General features: G+C 37.9%; 1 protein-coding gene across 1 annotated transcript in view; it reads right to left on the bottom strand.

The window, feature by feature from the left end:
• Window positions 1-20700, bottom strand: part of LOC104589945 (tRNA synthetase class I (I, L, M and V) family protein) — a 78863-nt gene extending 58163 nt beyond the window's left edge. Inside the window, exons 1-8 of the mRNA XM_088896294.1 lie at window positions 19779-20700; window positions 19558-19623; window positions 19284-19427; window positions 18575-18801; window positions 17243-17408; window positions 16451-16564; window positions 14098-14195; window positions 8381-8459 (exon numbers count right to left, since the gene is read on the bottom strand). Of these exons, the coding sequence (XP_088752420.1) occupies window positions 8381-8459; window positions 14098-14195; window positions 16451-16564; window positions 17243-17408; window positions 18575-18801; window positions 19284-19427; window positions 19558-19623; window positions 19779-20312 (1428 nt within the window). The 5' untranslated portion in view covers window positions 20313-20700. The remainder of the gene's footprint in view (window positions 1-8380; window positions 8460-14097; window positions 14196-16450; window positions 16565-17242; window positions 17409-18574; window positions 18802-19283; window positions 19428-19557; window positions 19624-19778) is intronic.
• Window positions 20701-21002: the final 302 nt, after the last annotated feature.

Here is a 21002-nt window from a genome sequence, read left to right as displayed (position 1 = left end):
GTGCATGTTAAGCATGCATATAATGATGCTATTCATACATAAAAGGCCCAAAAGATAATTTATACAACTGAGCATTGCAGAAGGATAGCATCTAATGCCAATGGGTATAAGATAAACTACACAACAAACAGCTATCAACACAAGAGAGAGAGAACCAAAAAGGTGTTGATGTTAAAGATGATGAATATGAAGAATAATATAGATGTAACCAAGGCACTTGTATTTCCCATGTCAAAATGCCAATTGATGTTGGCAAAACAATAACAATAAGAGTTTCATATTCTGTATATTCGATTTATAATATGGCAGGAAAATACACCATGGATAAGGTTAGCAAAGGAAGTACCCTAGATCTTATGAAGGGTACAAGGAAGCTAGGAGCTAAACCTGTTGACACACCTATGGATGTCAATCATAAACTTGGGGACTGTAGTGGTGAGCCCTTGAAAGATCCAAGGCAGTACCAAAGACTTGATACACCTATGGATGTCAATCATGAACTTGGGGACTGTAGTGGTGAGCCCTTGAAAGATCCAAGGCAGTACCAAAGACTTGAGGGCAGACTTCTCTATTTATCTATGACCAGGCCTGACATTGCATGTTGTGGGTTTCCTCAGTCAGTTCATACATGCACCCAAGGAGGCACACCTATGGGCAGCAAACAGGGTTCTCAGATACTTAAAGAAATTCCCAGGGAAAGGCCTTCTCTTTAAGAGGTATGGACATATGAGGGTAGAGGTGTACACAGATGCTGATTCGGTTGGTTCAGTGGACGACAGGAAATCCACCAGTGGCTATTGTACCTTTGTAGGAAGAAATCTTGTGACTTGGAGAAGCAAGAAGCAGAGTGTGCAGACCAGGTCAAGTGCATAGGCAGAATACAGGGCTATGTCACATTGAGTTGCGGAGTTATTGTGTATCAAGAACCTATTGGGTGAATTGGGATTTTCCTTTGATGATCCTATGTCACTTTAGTGTGACAATAAAGCTGCTATCAACATTGCAGCCAACCCAGTTCTCCATGATAAAGCCAAGCTCATTGAGGTTGATAAACATTTCATCAGAGAGAAAACTGAGAAAGGACAAGTGTGCACTCCATACATTAGCTCTAAGGAACAACTTGCAGATGTTTTTTACTAAGGGATAAAATTCATTGTGGCATTATAATCTTTGTGACAAGTTGGGGATGATTGACATCTACGCCCCAACTTGAGGGGGAGTGATGTAATTTGTACTATATTCGACAAAGGGCATTTATGTCTTTTTCTCCCCTTTTATTTTGTACAGTCTCCATAGCCTATATAATCTAAATCTTCCACCACCAGCTAGAACTTTTGGCTTTCATATCTCTCTCTTCTCTTCTTCCTCTTCTCTTCTTTTTTTTTTTTGATCAATAGCAATAAGCTTTATTAATGAAGAAATAAAAACTAGCTTAAAACAAAAGGAGAGGTAAAATATCATAACTCCCCATCAACAAAAAACAAGGAAAGAAACTAAAAACTAGCCAAGACAAAGAATCCCTAAACACCCGTTGCTTGGCTAACCCATTGGCCATTGAGTTAGCACTTCTCTTCACCCAGTTGTACTTCACCTCAATATCCCTACTCAGCCATTTGAATTTTTTTCCTTTCATTGTTGTAGCTCCACAAACCATTGTTGTCTCCCTTCAGCCAACTAATCACCACCTCCGAATCACCTTCAAGGACCAAGCATTTGATGTTTAATTCTATTGCTCTTTGAATTCCTTCCAGAACTGCAAGAATCTCCACCCTAAGAGAGTCACCCTCTACAATTGGGCTTGAGAACATGGCAGTAATAACCCCATCCTCATTCCTAAACACTCCCCCAATCCCAAAAGGCCCTGGATTCCTTAAGCAACTACCATCAAAATTCAAATTTTTGAATCCAAAGGGAGGAGGGGACCAATAGGGCCTAGGAATCCTCTTACCATGGGCAGAGGTAGCTATCTCTTTCAAATTTCTCAATAAATCAGCCATGGAATAATCTGATAACAGCTCCATAGATTCCAGCCAGTGAGCTACCCTTAAGTGTATTAGTTCTAATAAGTTTTTCATGGTTCTTTCCTTGTCTGAAAAGATTCGTGAGTTCCTCTCTTCCCATAAGGACCAACACACTGCTGCCCTGATGCTTCTCCACATAATGTTCCCTCTTTTCTTAGGCCATCTAAAGAACGAAGGAGAGAACAAACTTCGCACACTCACAAAGGGATTCCAAATACACCCAAAAAGGGAGAAATCCCACTCCCAAACAGTTTTAGTAAACGGACAAGTAACCATAAGGTGGTAACCAGTTTCCCCATCAACTTTGCATAGAGTACACCTATTGGGAAGTAAAGAAGAATTGGGTCTCTTTTTCTAAAGCAAGTCATTTGTGCAAATTCTTTCCAAGAAAGTTTCCCAACAAAAACTACCAGCCCAAGGAGGAATAGGCTTGCTCCAAATCTCTTTAATAGGGAAGGACAACCCAAGAGGAACAGGAAGCTAAATTGAGGTCTCAAAAAAAAGAGGCACAAGAGAAAGAACTACAGGAGGAAGGGGTCCAAAATCTGGTGTCTTCCTTATTAGGGTCCAATAAAACATTTTCAAGGATGGCTAACAGAGACAAAATACAGCCCAAGTCCGTATCCCTAATTGCCCTTCTTAGCCCAAGTTCCACCCAAAACCAGAAGTAGATTCTGAAGGAACTAAGAAAGAGAATATAGGCTCATTTTTCAAATTTGACAGATTATACAAAGAGGGAAATCGGTCCATCAGAGGTAAGTCCCCAACCCAAGGTTGCTCCCAAAACTTTATTTGATTACTTGAGTTCAAATCATACCTGATTCAAGGGGAGAAAACTAAAAGCAGATCATGAATGGCTTTCCACGGAGAAGTAGTTGTAGCCCTTGCCATAATTTCAGGATCCCAGCCGTTGTCTTCCAACCCATGTATGCTAACCACTATCTTCGTCCAAAATTCGTCCCTTTCCAACGAAAACCTCTACAACCATTTCCCCAGCAATGCCATGTTTCTTTTTCCTGATATTCCCAATCCTAAGACCTCCTAACTTCTTACATCTAGTTACCACCTCCCAACTCACACTCACCCTATGATCTCTCTTCTCCTGTCCTGTCTCCCACAAAAAAATCCCTCATTAACTTTTCCACAATGTTAGAAACCTTTGTAGGAATCTTAAAACACTAACAGGAAATAAACACAAAGGTTAGCTAAGGTAGACCTAATCAAAGTGACTCTCCCCCCCCCAATGATAGATAATTTTTCCTCGAAGAAGCAAGCTTTTTCTCGAATCTCTCCAATATCGGGTTCCAAAAGCTTTCATTCTTGGGATTATCTCCTAAGGGGAGACCTAAGTAAATCAAAGGCCAATTCGAGATTGCACAGCCTAACACACCTGCATAATCACTTACTTCCCTCTCCTCCAAATTCACTCCCACCATACAACTCTTATCAAAGTTCACATTGATAATAGACATCTGCTCAAAGAGTTGTGTTGCCAATTTTAAATTCCTGATCCAATTTATGTCCCCACCTTCACAAAGCAGGATTGTGTCATCTGCAAACTACAAGTGTGTAAGTGGAACTTCCTCTCTTCCTACTATCCATCATTTTATTAAGTTCCTCGAGTCAGCTCTATGGATGGGGTGCCCTTAACATATCAAGGTGAGATAGCACAAGCTTTTAAAGAACATTTTAGATCAATCTATAGAAGACCTTGGAATGAAAGAGTTTGTCTTGAAGGCCTTGATTTGTTGAGGATCCTAAGGGAAATGAAGAACTAGTTGGAAAGGATATTTGAGTAGGGGAAATCAAGGAGGTTGCCTTTTCTGTGGATAGATGCAAAGCTCCGAGACCTAACGGCTTCACAATGGCATTCTACCAAGATTGTTGGGACATTCTAGAAGAAGATTTGTTAGGAGTGCTTGAGGAGTTCTATGAAAGAGGAGTAATTAATCGGGCCTTAATTCAACCTTCATTACTTTGGTGCCAAAGAAAAGTGATGCAACTCATCCTCGTGAGTTTAGACCCATTAGCTTGGTGACTAGTTTCTATAAAATTATAGCAAAGGTCCTATGTCCCTCTTATTGTCTCTCCAAATCAAGGTGCTTTTGTAAGGGGTAGGAAATCACCAACCAAATCCTAATTGCCAATGAATGTGTGGAGGATTACAAAAGAGTTGGGAAAAAAGGCTTTGATTGTAAGTTCGACTTGGAAAAAGCTAATGATATGGTGGGTTGGTCATTCTTGGTGGAAATCTTGAAGAATTTTGAATTTGGAGAGAGATGGTGTAAATGGATAAGAGGATGCTTAAGACCTATCATTACTCCCTATTGGTGAATGGAACTATGGTGGATTTCTTCCCAACCTTAAGAGGGATTAGACAAGGAGATCCCCTATCTCCCTTTCTCTTCACTCTAATTGTTGAGGTCCTCGGAATGCTTATTGCAAGGGCAGACTCACTTGAGTTGTTGAGGGGCTGGAAGGTTGGTCAGGGTAGTGCTCCAAGTACTCATTTGCAATTTGGAGATGATACTTTGTTGTTCTGTGAAGGTGGTAATAGGAATAGGGTTAGGAATCTCAAGTGGGCAGTACAATTCTTTGAGCTAATCTCCAATCTCAAGGTGAACTTCAACAAGAATTGTATTATGGGTGTTAATATGGAAGAAATGGAGATGCTGGAGTATGTGAATATCTTGGGATGTGAGGTGGCACAAAGGTCGTTGAAGTATGCTTATATCTTTGGGGGACGATTCAAAAAAGAGCAGTTTTTGAGATCCAATAGTTGAAAGGTTTCTTAAGAAACTTGCTTCTTGGAAGAAAAGTTATTTGTCTTTAGGGTGAAGGATCACTTTGATAAGAGCTACTTTAGCCAATCTACCTATGTATTTTATGTCTGTCTTTAAGATGCTAGTGAATGTGAGCAGAAAATTTGAGAAGTAGATGAGGGACTTCTTATGGGAACCAAGGGAGGAGAAAAAGGACTATAGAGTAAACTAGGAAATGGTGAGTAGAAGCAAGAAGTTCGGCAAGTTGGGTCTAGGCAATTTACAAGAGAGGAATACAGCTCTACTGGGAAAATGACTATAGAGTAAACTAGGAAATGGTGAGTAGAAGCAAGAAGTTCGGCAAGTTGGGTCTAGGCAATTTACAAGAGAGGAATACAGCTCTACTGGGAAAATGACTTTGGAGGCTTCCTATGGATAAGGACTTTATGTCTGTCTTTAAGATGCTAGTGAATGTGAGCAGAAAATTGGAAAAGTTGATGAGGGACTTCTTATGGGAACCAAGGGAGGAGAAAAAGGACCATAGGTAAACTGGGAAATGGTGAGTAGAAGCAAGAAGTTCGGCGGGTTGCGTCTAGGCAATTTACAAGAGAGGAATACGGCTCTACTAGGAAAATGACTTTGGAGGCTTCCTATGGATAAGAACAAGCTTTGGGCTAAGATAGTGATTGGCATTCATGGGCTTCCAATCGACGATTGGGATGTTGAGTTACTGACCGAGGCTACCAAAGCCTCTCCTTGGAAGGCTATCCATGCTATATCCTCCCATCTTTCCTACCTTTTATCAAGTATGACCTCTATTCTAGAAATCATATAAAATTTTGGGAACAGGTGTGGGTGGGTAACTTCTCTCTGAAAGAAAATTCCCCTTCTACTTTTGCCCTATCAAGATATAAAGATAAACTTGTGTCCTCTTTTCTGGTTCCTTCAAACTCGAGGAATGGTGTTGATTGGGATTTGGGATTGAGGAGGGGTGTGAGGGATTTAGAAATTGATGAGGTTCTGGACTTGATTCCTATCCTTAATGGGATTAATTTGCATTCCTCTAAACCTGACAATCGTATTTGGACCCTATCCTCCTCTAGTGTATTTTCATGTGCTTCTTTCTTTAAGGCCCTGATCCAACCTTTTGACTCCTCAGAGATATCTTTCCCGGTTAAGGAAGTCTGGGGTAATCCCATTCCTCCAAGAATTGGAGGTTTTTGTTGGGAAGTCTTCCTAGAAAGAATTAATACTTGCAATTTGCTCCAAAGGAAAAGGACTAATTTGTGTTTATCCCCACACTGGTGTGTTTTGTGTAAACTTGCTTTCATTTATTAATTTCCTGCCCTCTTGCAACCTTTGTTTGGGAATGGTTTTTCTTGTTGCTTGGGTGCAGGCGGTCTCCCCCGACTAATGTGCAAAGCTTATTTGCTTCTACTTTCTTGAGATGGCCAAAGAAAAGGGGGTGAGTGAGTATTATGGAGATGTGTAAGGGCAGCTGTGAGCTGCACTTTATGGGAAGAAAGAAATGCAAGATCATTCCTAGACAAGGAAAGAAGTAGAGAAGATGTCATTGAAACCATTATGGTGAGAGTGGTTCAGTGGGTAAAATCTAGGAAGATATTTGTCGATTTCTCAACAGGTGATATAATGAACAAATGGAAGGAAGTGGCTAGTTCTGATTTCCATAATTCTAATATAAGCCCTGCTTGGTCTCCTCCAATGTTTGACTACATTAAGTTGAACTTTGATGGGAGTACTGTTGGGAATCCAGGCCCATCTGGTATTGGAGGGCTGTGTAGGGGCAGTGAAGGCAAGACCATTGGTCTCTATTCAAGCCTGATTGGAATAGGTAACTCCCTAACGGCTAAGGTTATGGAAGTTATGGAAGGACTGCAAAAGGAAAAAGATCTGAATGTCAGAAAGCTGATTGTAGAAGGTGATTCAAAGCTGGTTTTGGAGTGGTTGCAAAAGGAAAATAAAAGGTTTTTCCATTTTCAATAATGAAAAAAAAGAGATTCAAGTGGATGATTCAAAATATGTAAATGCAGTTCAGCTAGGTTAAAAGTGCAGCAAATGGTTTTGTTGATGTTTTAGCAAAACAAGGGTGGGGAGGAACCAGTTGTTTTGGCCTCAACTGTAACAGTATTGTTTGTGGAGAGTTAATATAGTTTACTTCCATATCTTGTATTTTTTAATATTTCTAATGAAATTCTGTTATTGATAAAAAAAAAAAAGTCCTCTTGAAAAGTTTATTTGGATCCCACGGAGCATGATAAAAGGATTTGGATACCTATGCCCAAAGGCCATTTCTCTTGTGCTTCTTTCTTTAATGCCCTTTGTCATCCTGTGTCTTTACAGCCTTTCCCCTTTAGCTTTGGTGTAGGCCTGTTCCCCCTAAGGTCTTGGCATTCTGTTGGGAACTGTTTTATGGAAAAGTAAACACCTTGGATAATTAATCTACAAAAGAGAAAACCTTATCTTTGCATCTCACCTAGTTGGTGTACTCTTTCCAGGTCTCATGGTAAGGACTGTTACCATTTACTAATTTCCTATACTGTTACTACAGAGTTGTGAGATTAGCTCTTCTTGATTTTTGGGTACAGGTGGAATAGGCCAAAAGAAGTAAGCATGTTTTTTGACCCATCTACCTTTGCTTGGCACCAACGAAGAGGAAGTATAATGTGGAGGGTTGCAAGAGCAGCTTTGCTTAGGACAGTGTGGGAAGAAAGGAAAGCCAGTATATTCCAAGAGAAGGAGAAGCCAACAAGAACTGAAGGAGTCTATCTTGTATAGGGCTATCTCATGGCTGAAATCTTTGGACTTATTTCAGCAATTTTCTTTTAATGATCTTTGGAGGCATAGGGCAGCAGTGGCAAGCAGCTCCTCTCTGAAGACAAAGGTGTACATGAGTTGGGTAACCCCCTCCTGAAGGCATTATGAAATTAAATTTTGATGGCAGGAGTCAGTGTAACCTAGGTCTCTCTAGGATGGGAGGGGTTCTAAGGAATGAAAGTGGTATTGTGGCTTTTTTATACTCAGGCCCTTTAGGTGAGGAGTGAGGACTCCACTAGGGTGGAACTATTAGCTGCCCTTCAAGGGGTACAGTTTGCAGTACAGCTAGGAGTGGAACAGCTAGTAATAGAAGGTGTCTCCAGGATAGTTGTGGGGTGGCTACAGAACCCAGAGACTGTAGTTTGGGGCTTTAAGAATGAACTTAAAAAATTCAAGTGGCTGACAAGAAATTTGTATGTCAGAATACAATAGGTGGGGAGATTTGAGAATGCTATTGCTCATTGTTTATCCAAGCAAGGGGCAAATAGGGAACAGTTGTAATCTGTTTTAGTTTTTGATTGTTTGGAGAGATCGCAGATCGTGTCTTTTCATGGGATCTCTTGTAAATGTTATTCTCCCTTTTCTAATAAAATTTCCCCAATTATCAAAACAAAGGAATAAAGATCAAGAGCTGAGGAGCAAAATACAAGCAGAAAAAATGGATAAAGGTCCTCATCACCTAAGTATTCATATGAACTAACTATATCTGAAATTTTTAAGCAAAAGAAAATAACTGAAAATGGTATTGAATCAGATGTGGACCTTAACGTAATCCGGAACCCAATATGTCTGTCTGTTATTTTCTAACAGTTTTTCTTTCAATTTTTCTACTGCAACAAACCTGCAAAACATTGTCAAGATTACAAACTAGTAACAACTGAAACTTAGATGTACGTGAGTGGGCAGATTGAAACATAGATGTGCACAGTATAAAATCCTTCCACAAGCAACAGTGAGAATCACTAAAATGCCTTTCACATACAAAAACAATTAACCAATCAAAAAAGAAAGAGAAAAAATTTAAAAAAAAAAGGGATGAAAACCAAACTTCAAATGAGTCAATTGCAGCCTCAATTTAGCATTTTAGCATATAAAACACACCTTATGATGTCTGTTTCTTGCAACAGATGAAGGTGGATATAAAACGGAGATTGAGGAAGATGCATTTCAACTAAAAGTTAACCGCATCCAATAGCACCACTTTATTAACAAGGATACCCATTATCAAATAAGCCACCTCCATTAGGATCATAATTTTCTGTATAAATGATAAAGAAAGGTAAAGAAGTATGCAGCAATGATCAATTCCTTTAGGGCTATATGGAAAAGGCATATCTACTCCATTCCCTAATTGCCAACACAACCTTTTTTTATTTTGATCATAACAACATCAATGAAATTTAATTACTGAAAAAGACAAAAACGAGAGAACAAGCATCTCATCGTCAACCAACACAAGGCAGGCAAAAGTAAACCATATGGAACACAACAGCATTGGAGGGGGGGTGGCAGAGGGCAGGAGGCAGGAGGCGGGGAAGCTAAGAATGATAACCCTGCCCTAACAGGAGCAAGAGGATGCTCCTAGCCACAAGATGGGGGTTCCAACTTCCAACCCTTCATTTGACATGTTCATGTTATATGGGGAATGAGGTGAATGTTTCCACTGTGTTAGTACAAATGTTTTTTGGGGTTTAGGGCTACCTTTGTTATTAAGCCATTATTTCGTTATTTGTCAAGTTTCCTAATCACCAAGTCAGTAGGTTCAGGGTTGTGCAGGAGTGTTGAGTGCAAAACAACTCATCGGAGCATCAAATTTGAGATGCTCCACATTTTTGGAGCTTCATCAGAGAATGCACATGTGCATCTACAATGTACATACTATAATATATTATATTAATACCATAAATATATGTAAATAAGTTTAGATGCAAAAAAATAGAACTATGAGGGCATCAAACATATTAAATTGAACTTGTTAGGCTATTAGTAATACCTGTAAGAGAGAAAAGAGACTGTCGCAAACACAGAAGCAAAGAAAGAAACACACAATTAATTTCCTTGGAAATCTTTGACCCCAACCAAGGGAAAGAGGAATGACTAAGCAAGTAGTTAGAAGAAGATACACAGCAAGACTCAAAGAAAGAACTTGAAGAAAAGAAGTCAGATAGCAAGAGTGCAAAACGCATTGTCAGGAAAGAAAGGAAGCGACTGTTTGACCAGTCAAACCTTGGTCATTTGGCTGTAATCTGCAGGTAAAATACACTTAACAGTACTCAAATACTGTAGATTTTCAGCTCAATCTAGCATGTGTTAGTACCCCAACTAAAGGTTTTAAGATAACGGATTTTTGAGTTCTGCAAAACGTGGTCAAAGTAAAATCAACAGGTTTGCTAGTGGACTCCACTAGCTGTCACCCATAATAATCATCTTAGTGTCAAGTTTGGTCCATAATTTAATCATTAGACAATTAAGTTTCAATCTTATGGAAATCTACTACTTATAGTATCTTTTAGATTTATTAATCATAGCAACTCTTGTAATTGCTAGTTAGTAATTTCCATAGTTATCATTTACAGTAAAATTATGAATTACTATTTTTGGAGATCTTGGCTATTTTATTTAGATAATGGCAAGGAAGCAACTGGATATGGTATCAGACACTAAATTTACAATTCCTACCCATTTACCGAACTGGAAAGGCAACTGGGCCATGGATCAAGTGTTTCAACCACCAATTAACCACAATGACCCATAATATTGTCTATGGTTAAACAGTTATTTTTCTTATCTTCTAGTTCTAGGTTTGGATCTTGTTGAAACATGTTTTCATAAAATATATAGTCAAATATTATTGCTCACAGAGCTATTTAATATAATAATGAAAGAAAAGAAAATGCCTAATGAATGAGAAATAGTATGGTACCTATATTTAAGAACAAAGGTGATAGAAAAAGTTGTAATAACTATTAAAAGATTAATGTCATGGGCCATAACATGAAACTTTGAGAGCGAATAATTAAGCAATTATGACATTAAACAAGTGTATTTCAGAGAACCGATTTGAGATTATGTCAAGAAGATCAACCATGGAAGTTATCTTTCCTTTGCAACAATTGGTAGAAAAGTTCAGATTTATTTTTTTTTGTTGATCAATAACAGAACCAATTTTATTAAAAGAAGAAATTTAGTACAAAGAAAGGGGAGGGATAAACACTCTTAGCCCTCCCCAAAAGGAAGATCACAAAAAAGCCCAAAATAACTCATTCCTTCCCACCCCTTGTTTAGCAAGTGTGTTAGAAATAGCATTTGTGCCTCTTTTAACCCAATTACAAGACACCTCTATCCCTTACAGCAAATTAACAGCTTTTCTCTTTTTGTGAATGTAGCACCACCGTCCCTCTTCTTCCTTTTTCTTTTTGATGAATGAATGGTATTTTATTAAATAGAGATAGAAATAGTACAAGCATGAAGCACCCTAAGAGGAGGCATGAGGTGTTACCTCCCCTTAAAGATGGTTCCAAACCCAACTCTTTTCAGATTGCAGTTACAAATTAGCCAAAAACAGAGAATCCCTTGAAGCCCCTTGTTTAGCTAAAGAATCTGCCAAAGCATTTGCCGATCTACTAACCCATTGAAAGCTAACTGACATGGTGCCCGTAAGCCATTTGACTTTTTTGATGATGTCCCTATATCCCCAAACAACAGCTTCTGGGTCCGGCATCCATTCCACTATCACCTTAGAGTCTCCTTTAACTATCAAATTAGTCACTCCAAGTTGGTTGGAAAATCTGTAGTCCTTGTACCACAGCTAATATCTCAGCCCTTGTAGAGTCTCCATAACCCACTGGACCTGACAATAAGGATAGAATGTTGCCTTCCTTATTCCTCAAGATCCCTCCTACACCCGAAGGTCATGGATTGCCTTGACTGCTCCCATCACAGTTCAACTTCACAACTCCTTCCGAAGGAGGTAACCAATTTGCTTGTGTTCTATTTTACTTGGATGATGTGGAGGCCACTGTGCCCAACTCCTTCGAAGGTCATCATTAGAGTAATCCACAAAGAGATTAGTAGTTTTTAGCCAAAGGATTGCCCTTGTCAGTATACAATCCTTTATTTCAGCAATGCTTCTCTCCTCCTGGAAAACTCGGTCATTTCTTTCCTCCCAAATGGTCCATAAGAGGGCTGCCCTAATACATTTCCATATTACTTTCCCTCTCTTTGTTGGCCATCCAAAAAAAAGACAGATCAAAAAGTAGATTTACTTCAGGAGGCAAGTTCCACCTATACCCAAACAGCATAAAAACCCAATTCCAAATATAGAGCAAGAAATCAATAGGTGATAACAGTCCCCATTCTGCACTTTACATAAAATGCACCAATTGGGGGACAAACATGAATAAGGTCTCTTTTTGTGTACATTGTCCATAGTATTAATTTTACCATAATACACTTCCCAACAAAAACCAGCAATTTCAGGTGGAATTGGCCTTGACTAGACTTCTTTAATTGGGAACAACAAAGGGGAAGGAGTAGAGCAAAGGGACTTAAAGAAGGAAGAACAAGAGAAGGAGCCACTCGAGGTCAAAGACCAAATCCTTTTATTTGGTTTAGGAGGGTCCAAACAAACAAAATCAAGTAAAAGTAAGAGCTCAGAGGCAGAAACCGATTCCTCATCCCTCAACCCTCTACGGAACCCAAAATCCCAATTAAGAGACAATGGGAGAATGGGGGTAGAAAGAAACCTCGAAACAGGCTCCTTTTTTATAGAGGGAAATAGAAAAAAGAGAGGGATAGAGGTCTTTTAATGGTTGGTTGCCCACCCAAAAAAGCACAAAATTACCATTGCAAACATCCCTCTTCTTCCTTTTTTGGAAGCCAGATAAATGCAAGCTTTGAATCACCTTCTATCACCAACTTCCTGATATTCGGCTCTTTAGCCTTTTGGATCCCTTCCATAACAGCCATAATTTCAGCTCTTAAGGAATACCCTTCACCAATTGGGCCTGAGAATAGTGCAATGATATTTCCTTCTTCGTTCCTGAAAAATCCTCCAATGCCAGAAGGACCAGGATTACCTTCACTGTTGCCATTAAAATTAAGTTAATGAAACCACTAAAGGGTGGGGACCACAATGACCTGATCACCTCCTTAGCAGGAGCAGAATCAGCCACGTCCCTCCACTTCCCCATCACCTCAATGCCAGGAACTTCTCTGGAAATATCCAAGGGCTTCACCCAATGCACTACCTTGATGGAGATAGCTTCAATGACAGCTTCTATACTTCTTGATTTTTCATGGAAAAGCCTTTGATTCCTTTCCTCCCAAATTGTCCAACACTGCTGCCCTTGTGCATCTCCACAGTAATCTTCTCCTCTTTTTTGACCATCTTAGGAAGTTAGAAGCAAAATAGAAAAACAGAGATCTTCATATGGTGTTTATTGATCTAGAGAGAAAGCATATGAAAGAGTTTCTTGAGAGCAATGATGTCAAATTCTTACGATTTACAATTCGAATCATGAATCCCAAGGGTTTCGATTCAAATCTAATGTCTGAATCCTTTTCTGCAAAAATCTTACAATTTTTGTTTGAATCCTACGATTTGATTCATTACAACTTATACAGTTTTTACGATTCAATAAACTCAATTAAGAATTAGTTCTCTACTTTTTTTTTTTTGTTTATATTCAGTTTTGTCAAGGGAGACTTTTTTAAAGCCCTTACTAGAAAACTATTTATTTATGTTATTTAAGACAAGAAATTGAGTTTATTTTCCATATATGTAGGTTAAAGAGCCTATGTATGTAGATTTGTTTGATTTTCAAGTCCAACTAGATTATATCATTTTAGGCTTCTATTGTATAAGCGTTAAATTCTATTGTTTCAAGTACATATATGGTAGATATAGATTAAAAACAGAGTAAAGTCACTTTCCTACATATATTTAGCCTTTTAGGATATCTATATTTTATTTTTTGACAAGTTTATAAAAAATAGAAATAATCTTACAATTTGCGATATGATTCACAACAGTGGATATGTTGCATTGTGCAGAGCAATGTTCAAACATAACTGACAGTACACTGGGTCCAACATGATGCACCAGGTTATATCCACAGTGCCAAAGGCACCATATGCTAAAACAGGTTTGATAAACTTATATGCACATCACTCTAATAGAAAAGCTTTCAAATTGATAGGCCACGAGGTAGCTACAGCAGAGCAAGAATTCAGTCATGCTTGAATGAATGAACATGATAGAAGGTCTAAATGCTCACTCATGACCATGTCTACATACAAGGGTCAAAAAGGTCAATCTACAAATCTTCAATAATAAATCAAAGAGAAACAGAAGAGGAGTCTAACTATGAAAATGGAGAAAAGAGAAAAAATTACAACTTTAAAATATGACAATATCAATAAGTCAGAACCAAAAAATATACAGTGCAAGGGGAGGGGGAACCAAAAACTGCACCTACCAGCTTGGAACTGCTCTATAAAGAAGTGGTGTATCAGATCTCCAACAAAAAGGATAAGAATGGGTAAAGTTGCCAGACTTAACTAGCCTGCCTTTTGCCTGTCAAAAAAATTAGTTTTTGTTAAATATGTAAAAGATCCAAAGAATGAAAAATTACACTAAAAACTTTACAGGATGCTTACACTGAAATAATATAATTTTTTAAAACTAAATAACTTTCTAAATCAGAAAAGGAAAGTCTACAACCCAAATCAAAGGAGGGATAAAATAAAATAGCCCAAAAACAGCTATACTACCAATGCAGCAATGCCCCAACTAATAGAATAAGATAGATCCCCACCAATTACAAAAATAAGAAAAGTCTTTCTTTTTGATAGATAATAAGACTTCACTCATAAATATAAACAGGTATGTACAAGGATATCAAAGAATATTCAGAAATTGGGGTAGGACTAACCCATTAGAAAGAGATTACAATTAAGCCCAGAACAAAAGTTCCCTATTAACCCCTTGTTTGGCTAAAGAATCAGCCAACCCATTTCCCAACCTTGGCACCCACTGAATTATTAATGTCATCACCCTTGTTGGCCATTTTATCTTCTTAATAGTATCCCTGTAAATCCAGGATACATTCTTCTCATCCTTAAGCCAACCAACCACCACTTGACAGTTCACTTTTATAACCAACCTCTCTAAACTCAGATCTTCTGCCTTTTGAATACCAAAGAGTACAGCAAGTAACTGGAAAAGTGAATTCCCTCAATAGACCATGAGATGAGGCAATTGTTCTTTCAAGAACACCAATCAAAAACTGCAGCTCACTCATTTTTCCATCAAAGATCCTTTCATTCCTCTCTTTACAAAGCACCAAGAAATGGCAAAAGAAGTGAGATTCCCAAAAGAATTGATCTGAAGAATAAGAGGATCGGAAGAGCAGTTACCAAAATACAATATCCCTATTGTATTGCTTTTACCAAAAGAATTGAGCTACATCATTTACAAGTTGCAAGCTTGAGGTAATTAAATGTTAATTAAAGATATTACTATAGTTTTATAATCCTCATGAAGTAAGGAAGAGGCACAAGATGAGGGAGGTGCTTGCGCGTTCAACCAGAAATTTTCATGATTAATTTAGGCTGTTGGAGAGGTGCCTGATTGGCCATTTTGAAACAGAAAATTCTCAACACACAACAAGTGGTTTCAGCCACAAGTATTAACAAGCAAATAAAGAAGAGAAAATAGAAGAGGAAGCAAGAATTAACTCTACTATAGCTGCTGGCTATGGAAGAAACAGAAATAAAAAGAATTGTTTATTGAATTCAATGAAATAGATTGTTCTCTACAAGATCTATTGACACCCTTTTAAGACCCAAAGTAGCACTTTGGGACTCTATTTGGACTCTAAGACTAACTCCTACTCGTATTCAAACTTCAAACAAAACGTAGAAACTTCCTTTCCAAATTAGCAAATACTATAACTCCTCAATTCCACTAAACACAAGAAACCAAAAATTACTGAATAAGTCATCTTTTACGATAAATGGTAATGACAATTACTATAAAAGCTAGTCAACTTGTTGATTAGGCTTTTGACCATGACTTGCAGAATACAAAATTCAGCCAACTTAAAGTCTTTAATTGGAGCACTTTCACATGTACGATTGAGATGAAATTCTACAGCGTTCGAGTACTCTAAGTGTACTTTAATGCCACAATATTTCAGCCAGATCAAACAAGGTTTGACTGGTCAAACAGTCACTTCTTTTCTGGTCGGTGATGCATTCTGCAGGCCTATTATTTGTCCTTGTCTTCCATTTCGTCCTTTGCATCCATATGTGCATCATGTTTTGTCAATTCTGATCCAGATTAGAAGATGTGAGGGCTTGGGAAACTGCAGAATGGCATCTGAGTAAATCTTTTCAGGATAGAAAACTAAATGCAGGATTCTTTCTTTTTATCTTTGGCAGTGAATAAGAAGCGCTTGATACTATTAATTGGAATCAAAGTCAGATTTGTTCTCTATAGCTCAGGTTGGGGAGAGGGAATCCATTAGTCGGGGCAATTAGAAACATGGGACCCTCAAGTTTGGTGTGGATTAATATCTTTGATATCCCTTTACATGCTTGGTATTTTCAATGTTTCGAGCAGTGGGGAAAGTGTGAAATAGATTCAGATTTATTGACCCAAGAACAATTTGTATTCCACTCATCTATATGAAGTTTTGATCCTATATAGACAGATCAAAATACCAAAGTCAACATATTGATAGTTTTACTAGTATCAAGATCAACAGAATTTTATTAAATCACCATATCAAGATTCAAAACATAAAAGGTGGCAGTTGGTATCATTACCTTTAGTGCATTAATAATATCCTTATCTGCATCCTTGACATAACGCCCACTGAATTCAGAAATTTTTTCAGTAAAGCAGCCATCATCATCAACTGCCACAACAAGGTTCTCTCCCTAGACAAGTCAAATCATAGAGGAGGCAAAAATCAATATGGAACACTGACAGGTCAAAGAACCCTACAGATGAAAACCTGAAAAAAGGTTCAAAATCACTTTTTTTTGGCAGTGGACATTAAAAATATAGATAAGGCATACCATCAACATGGGAATTGAATTTCAGGAATGACAAAATATGGGGTCACAAAGTGCCAGAAACTGCAGCTAAGGTTCAAAATTTCAACATGTTACATCTCATATAGGGCTTATCTATCATATCGTATCAGCAGATGGCCAATACAGCTTTTTCAAGGCATTTTAAGGAAACGCTAATTTTATTAGTTAAATAACATTAAAACAACTCCTTTCTCAAATTTTGAAAAAAAAATATATATATATGATGCATTAGTTATAAAGTACTGATACACCCCTTCCACCATATCGGGGTGTGTCGATACTTTGAACCTTAACTGCAACCTGTAACAAATTAAAGATTTTAAAGCTCTTTGCACAATCCTCCTGTTTCCCAAAATATTATCCAATCTGGCAAAATAATGGTTGATGGAACAAATGGTTTTTTGCAGAACTATATTAGCTAATTAGCAATCAAAAAATAGCATAATACTTGATCGAAAATCAACATGATCACAAAAACAACAATCGCTAAGTAACTAGTAATGTAATGATCATGGAAACCTTATTGATTATGTGTGCCTCAATGCAGACACGGTAATCCTCTTCACCAAATGCAGGTGCACAGTGAACAACGCCAGTCCCACTATCATCAGTAACATAATTGTCTGCAATAACTCTAAATGCAACCTCTGAAAATTCCTTAAAGTAGTCAAATAATGGGACATATCTGCAGCAATAACAACAAATGATGTTGACAAAAAATACAAAAAAGAAAGAAAAGAAAGAAAAAGCCATTTCTGCAGTAAAGTTCTGTGACGTCAATGTAACCCTAACTTTTAAGAAGTGAAAAGGGAGAGAAAGAAAGGATGCCAGTATAAATAAATAAACCAGTTCAAATGGCCCACAAACAAGAACATGGGAGGGGATCCACCGCTTGGTGACTTGAGCAGCTGACCGTTAAAGAAAGGCTTGACCTATTCCAATGATTGCAACTATCCTTTCTAATATTTTCCTTCTGACAGTTTTTTAAGTAACCATTATAATTTCATTAAGAAACTCCATACTATCCAAAAAGCTATAACTTAACTACAGTACATGTTGACTCCTGACCCTAGTGATTTCCATTCAAGATTTTCCTTTGCAGCTTTGCTTTTGTTAAGGTATCAGCCAAAATCAAGGTTTAAAATGTCAATGTCAATGGAAATGTCGATCATCCAAATATAAGAAACATGTCGGAAATGTCAGAAATATCATATGGAAATATTGTAAAAAGTATAGACATGGTGTAAACATTGTAAAATGTGCAAAATATAGAATGATATTTTATGAAATAACAAAAAGAAGCATAAGCACACCTTTTTAAATTATCGTCTTGTTCTTAATCATTAAAATCCAATCATATGAAATAATGTGTATAGAATTTATTTTATACATTTTTTCATGTATAATGTGTATAAAAATTATTTTGTACATTTTGGAATATAAAATATCATGTATAATATGTATTATAGGTGTCATTTTACAATATGTATATATAAAATATAACATACAACATAAAATAACACATAAATATGTATAAAATAAATATGTGTGGGTTGGGCCGGATGCGCACCCGGGCCAGGACTGGGCCTGAACATAAAACCTAGGCCCAAGCCCAGAATTTACAGACTGACCTGAAAATGATCACCCCTACAGTCAGGTCAGTGTGGTTTACCACTTAACCCAACCTAGTGACACCCTATTTATCATATGTGAATTAAACGATTCTAAGTTAGAGTTTTCCTCAAGTGTCATGCCAGAAAAATCACACCAGTGTTAATATTTGTGTTTTATAGGGCACAACAAATGAAGTAACTTATGGAATCAATAGGCAAAGAATGTATGTGCTCTTACTTTGTTCCCACCAATGAAGCACCACTGACTTTCTCTAACAACTCATAAGATCCAGTATCCATTCCATTCTTATCTTTGTTATTGGAAGAACTCTTGCTTTTGGAGTTTGAAGATTTTGAATCTTGAATTGGACCATACTGTGCATCTGGTTTTGGCTTCTTGACAGGTAGTTGAGATAACCGAGATTCAGCAACAACATAGGTTGATCCAGACAACTTGTCACGGACCTATTTGTCATTCAACTTCTTATGAGACACTCGTATATGAGAGCAAATAACAACATATGCACAAAATTAAAAAGCATATACATAAATAGAAAATTCACAAGTTTAACTAAACGACATCTCATCATCCTGATCATGTATAGACTACACAAAAAAGGGTTCCTTTCTACCTACCAAGCGCTGATGATATTTGTATATTACACACATCTTGAATTTGGATTTGTTAATTTTCGGGAAAAAAAAGGAAGAACAAATTGTCTAGTATCTCTAGGCTTCACCAAGGTGCCTAATACACATGCCTTTAGCAGCTTTACAACACAAACCCAAGACTGCCAATCAACAAAAAATTAATTTCAGATTGAACAAATATTAAACAGCATCATGTAGTACAAAACTAATGAATTGCTATGGTACAATGGTACCAAGTACTAGATTGTGATATCATAAAAAAGTTATATTTAATAACCACAGTGAAGTTAACTGACCTTCACATAGACAAAATTTGCATTGACACAAAGAGCAAGATTAGAAGGTAGAGTCCATGGGGTTGTTGTCCATGCTACAAAAGATGCATTATGTGGATCACCAACAATTGGGAAGGCCACCATTATTTCAGGATCTGGAACTTCCTACATAATAATAATCCATAAAAAAGGATATAGGCAAATGGAGTCATAAAAAATACCAGACAATAAGAAATTAACCATTATTAGTAAATAATTAGAAACAGAAACAGAAGTTCCCACGGTTAGTTGATACCTTATAGTTCAAGTTGGCTTCAAAGTTGGAAAGCGGGGTCTTGCAACCAGTACTGTATGGCATTACCTACAAAATAGGGTCCAAATCACATGCATTCGCATCTTTTAGAACATGCCATCAATACACATTTGAAATTCACCCTTGCAACATATTATTAAATTAGCTCCACAAAATTTACATTACATTGATCAAAAAAGCAAAGAACAGAATTTTCAGTGTACCTTAAACCCTCTATAGACCAGACCTTTCTCATAAAGCTGAGAGAAGACCCACCAAACCCCTTCCATATACTGAGGATCCATGGTCTTATAATCGTTCTTGAAATCAATCCACCTCCCCGTCCTCGTCACAATCTTCTCCCACTCCTCGACGTACCTCGTTACGATACTCCGGCACTCTTCGTTGTACTTATCAATTCCCATATCCAGCACTTCTTGCCTGTTCTTGATACCTAACTTGGTATCAATCTCGTACTCAACCGGAAGCCCATGACAATCCCACCCGAATCTCCTCGTGACGTGATGCCCAATCATTGTCTGGTACCTCGTGACTATATCCTTGATCGTCCCGGCGAGGATGTGGCCATAATGGGGCAACCCAGTGGCGAAAGGAGGGCCGTCGTAGAAAACATACTCGGGCATATGCTCCGTACGCTTGAGCTGGTTCTCGAAGGCTTTAATCTCGTCCCAGAACTTCAAAGTTTTCTCTTCTTGCTTCGGGAAGGAGAAATCCTTCCCCTCGCAAACCTCCTCCATTTGCTGTATTTCCAATAAGAGATCCCTACGACGAACTAACTGAGACAAAAACAAGGAAACGATGATGAAAGGACAAGGAGAGCTGACTGAGGTAGAAAGTAGGGAAAACCGTCCGCCGCCGGTTCGGGAGGTGAGAGCAAGGGAACAGCAAAACAGGGGGGTGGCGGAGGTTTTACACTGAAAATTGTTAGCCCTCAGCCTCGTAGCATTGTTGGTATTTTAGGGTACCAACGGGGTCCGAGTGCGTAGGGGTGTTGTGACTTGTCAGTACAAAACGGCTCAGTTGGCATGGGCTGATATGGACTCGCCAATAGGAAGTGATCGGCCCTTTGGGTTGACTTCTTTAGAACTACTATGCTCTATATAGCGACTCAATGTATCCAAGGCATTGGACGGGGAGAAGGAAGGGTTAAGCACCCCTCTTCCGTAGGTGGGATCTACATGGGATGATTAAGGGAAATTCTATGATGCAGAAAAGATATGGTATGGGAAGAGTTTTGACCGATCAAAACCCACTCATGAATTTTGATAAATAACACTTAATTGACTATCACGTTTATGATTCCAGTTGAATGGTCAGAAGTTTTTTAGATATTATATATTTTGCAAAGAAAAGTTATTCAATTTGGTGGATAACTACCTATTGACATAAACGAAAATAATTTATAAAGAATGTAAATGTGTGAATGT

Source organism: Nelumbo nucifera, chromosome 1 (assembly GCF_055504915.1).
Source record: "Nelumbo nucifera cultivar China Antique chromosome 1, China Antique-T2T, whole genome shotgun sequence".
In the NCBI taxonomy this organism is placed as follows: domain Eukaryota; kingdom Viridiplantae; phylum Streptophyta; class Magnoliopsida; order Proteales; family Nelumbonaceae; genus Nelumbo; species Nelumbo nucifera.
The sequence above is the reverse complement of the archived record's forward strand: the minus strand, read 5'-3'. Positions and strand labels throughout refer to the sequence as shown.